General features: G+C 44.5%; 1 protein-coding gene across 1 annotated transcript in view; it reads left to right on the top strand.

Moving 5' to 3' along the window:
• Positions 1–3,079, top strand: part of LOC103779247 (methyl-CpG-binding domain protein 2-like) — a 14,694-nt gene that overhangs the window by 11,336 nt on the left and 279 nt on the right. Inside the window, exons 3-4 of the mRNA XM_008946869.1 lie at positions 2,352–2,447; positions 2,767–2,825. Of these exons, the coding sequence (XP_008945117.1) occupies positions 2,352–2,447; positions 2,767–2,825 (155 nt within the window). The remainder of the gene's footprint in view (positions 1–2,351; positions 2,448–2,766; positions 2,826–3,079) is intronic.

Here is a 3,079-nt window from a genome sequence, read left to right as displayed (position 1 = left end):
TGACCCAAGCCAGGCTGCTGGTGACCTTCTTGTCCACCTGGGCACATGCTGGCTCATCTTCAGCTGGATGTCAACCATCCTCTTGACATCTACATTATTTTCAATACTCTGTAGATAGAAATGAGAGATGAAAGGTGAGGTTCTGGATTGATTCAGGCATTCATCCCTCCTCCTTCAGGAATACTGAAGAACATAAGTGCTTTTCTTTTTAGACATAGCAGCACTGGAAAGGATTCCTTTCTAGCAAAGGTTCCCTGTCTTGAGGAACTGCAAACAGACTTTTATTTACCCAAGGACAAGGAGCAGTTCATGGTATGTTTGTGTTTGGTGGCTCTGGCAAGACAGGGACAAATCTCTTTGTTGTCTGAGTGAGACATAATAGTTGCTGGGGAGATGGTGTTTCTACAGAGCTTATAGGTTAGATTAGAGTTCACCATTGGTCCCAAACAGCTTTTCTTGCACAAGAAACCATTCTGGAGGAAGGAATATTTTATAATTCTTGAAGAGAAGTGTGGCTGTTGTGCAGTTCTGCCATGGTGGCCTTCCAAACTCAAGGAGAAGGAAGTGAAAACTCAGCCACAGCCTGGGGACCTTGGCATTGCTTTCCTCTGTCACAGGAAAAAAAAAAACTCCTTAGGCTAGTAAGTTTGAGGGATGAGGGACACGTGTCTTGCTCAGCAGGAGACTGTTGTGTCAGAGGTCACTTTTGGCATGATACACATTGATTCACTTCCTAGGAAAGGGAGCACTTGGCTGCTGGGCCCTTCTGCATCCAGGATGTTTGAACAGCAGGGAAGGAAGGACCTGGGTGTTTGGTGTGTTCCTCAACCAAGCTGAAGTAGAGCCCTTTTTCATCCTCCAGCAGGCTGAATGCCCACCACTGAGTGAGGAACCCTCAGAACAGTTGGGAGTGAAGTAGAATTAGTAGTGAAGCACCACATCATTACCAGCAAGGAGTCTGGAATCCAGTTCTTCTCTCATTCCTGCCTAGCCTGGTCCCACCAGGACTCTCACTGAAGAACAGGGTCTCGTGTTTGCTAATGCTTCTTTCCTGGAGGCAGGAATCTTGCTTGGTGCCTTCTCAGCAGGAGGAAGGAAGGTGGGACCATACCTCTGCAGGGGACTCAAGCTGAGCAAAGCCAAGAGTGGGCACAAAGCCTGTGAAGCTGAGCTTTATTTTCTCTTTTTCTATTCCCTGGCTAAACTCATGGTGAGAATGTTGCAAGTGAAGCTTTTTTTAGGGCTGTCACCTCAGAGGTGGATGTTCTGCACATCTTTCTGAGTCATTTGAAGGTGTCCTGCTGCTGCTGTGGAGTGGTTGTGTCTGTGTCATGGAAGTGGAGCTTACCTTCAACAATGAGAAGCTGTGCTCCTGTTCACCTGGAGCCTACAAAAACATAGCTTGGATTTGGAGCTGCTTTATCTCTAAAAGTCCATGAGATGGAGAAGGAAAAGGAACCAAGGGGTGAATTCTTCTAGCAGTGGAAACCACAAATATACTTTGTGGAGACTTGTCAAGATAAGCTGGTGATGAAACACTGAACTGATGGGGTTTTACTTTGCCTTCATTTATCTGAATCCTGATGTTCTATTTAGAGTTTGGCAAGTGAGTGGCTGGTTTTGTCTTTGCAGGGAAGGATTTCTTTAGCATTCTAGAGAGCTTGAGGACACTGCCACTTCACCCACACAGACTGCTGCAGGACAGCCAGAGGGCTTTCTTGGGCTGAGGGCTGAGTGACAGTGGTGAAGGAGTGGCTGGAGGTGCTAAACATTTCACTTTTCACAAGAGAAGAGGTGCCTTGATACTCAGCTGACAGCAGAGCTCAGACCTGGGTTGGAATATTGAGAATTAATACTAGTTAAGAGTGAGGAGTCAGTTTATAGGAAGCATTTGAAGTTTAAGTGGCTCTATTAGAATGAGAAACAAGCAGCAATAGGTGTTTCCAAAAAGCTGTAGCTGTTCTTCATCACTTTTGATTTTAATTTGCCTTTACTACCACTGTAACTGAAAAAAAAGGATGTTTTTTTTCTGAAGAAGAGTCACTGATGTGCAGTGCTGCAGTTGGGATGTCGTGTGGGTGGCAACATGGGTGCTAGCTACAGGACTGGCATCCACAGAAGACAAAAGGGGGTGCTCTGGTGTTTCACTTCCAGTGAATGTGACATTCAAGAGCCTCACCTTCAACACAGGCTTGTGGGTACCCAGCTACAACAAGGATTTCTTAGGAATGAGAACAACTACTTGTCTATTTTTAATTTGTCTCAGATTTTACAGGTACGATTTCCATGAGCTGGTTTAGGGGGTTTTCTTTTTGTTACTCTAATGAGCAATCTTGTTTCCTCTCTTTCAGCTCTTCTGGGAGAAGAGGCTACAAGGTCTCAGTGCATCAGATGTCAGTGAACAAATCATAAAATCCATGGAGCTACCTAAAGGTCTTCAAGGTATTGTGTTCACTTAGTGCACTTCCCTCAGATCCACAAAGCTGTTTGTACTTAAAAAGGGTGGAGTTTTTGCTGCTCTTAAAAACTGTTCAGTCTATAGTCAAATGAAGTAAACTTCAGATTGTAAATGTTCTTGCTGGCAAAATACCTCAGTCTCCAGAACTGTGTTTATTTTTAATTCATTAGTGTATAAATCACACTTCAGAACTGTGCCCTTATGGGTGAAAGATGGTGTAAGAGATGGTCAAGCCAGAGTTGAAAATGAGTAACTTGAAAATTACTAAATCAGTTCCATGGCTTGGGGGATTTTCTTGGGAATTGGAGTGTGGTGAAAATGCCCAGGGTTTAATTTCCAGCATTAATTTAAGGCTTTATAGTATTGCAGCAAAGCCTGTGCTGGATGTACGCAGGGAAGCTGCAAGGAAATGATTTCCATGTATGATGTGATCATCTCAATTCAAAAATCAATGCTGTTGGTATTGTCAGGGTAGGCAAAACGTGCAGCCAGCTTTAAAATTGAGGTGCCTTTTGCCACGCTCACAGTTCAACAAGAGCTGTGCTGTTAAAAACCACTTTTCAGCCTTGAGCTGAGCTGCTTGGATCCCCTGGCGCACGCACCAGGGGGGTGTAACCTCGG

This window comes from Merops nubicus, unplaced genomic scaffold (genome assembly GCF_000691845.1).
Source record: "Merops nubicus isolate BGI_N331 unplaced genomic scaffold, ASM69184v1 scaffold11469, whole genome shotgun sequence".
Classification (NCBI taxonomy): Eukaryota; Metazoa; Chordata; class Aves; order Coraciiformes; family Meropidae; genus Merops; species Merops nubicus.
Note: the sequence above shows the minus strand (reverse complement) of the source record. Positions and strands in the feature narration are given on the sequence as shown.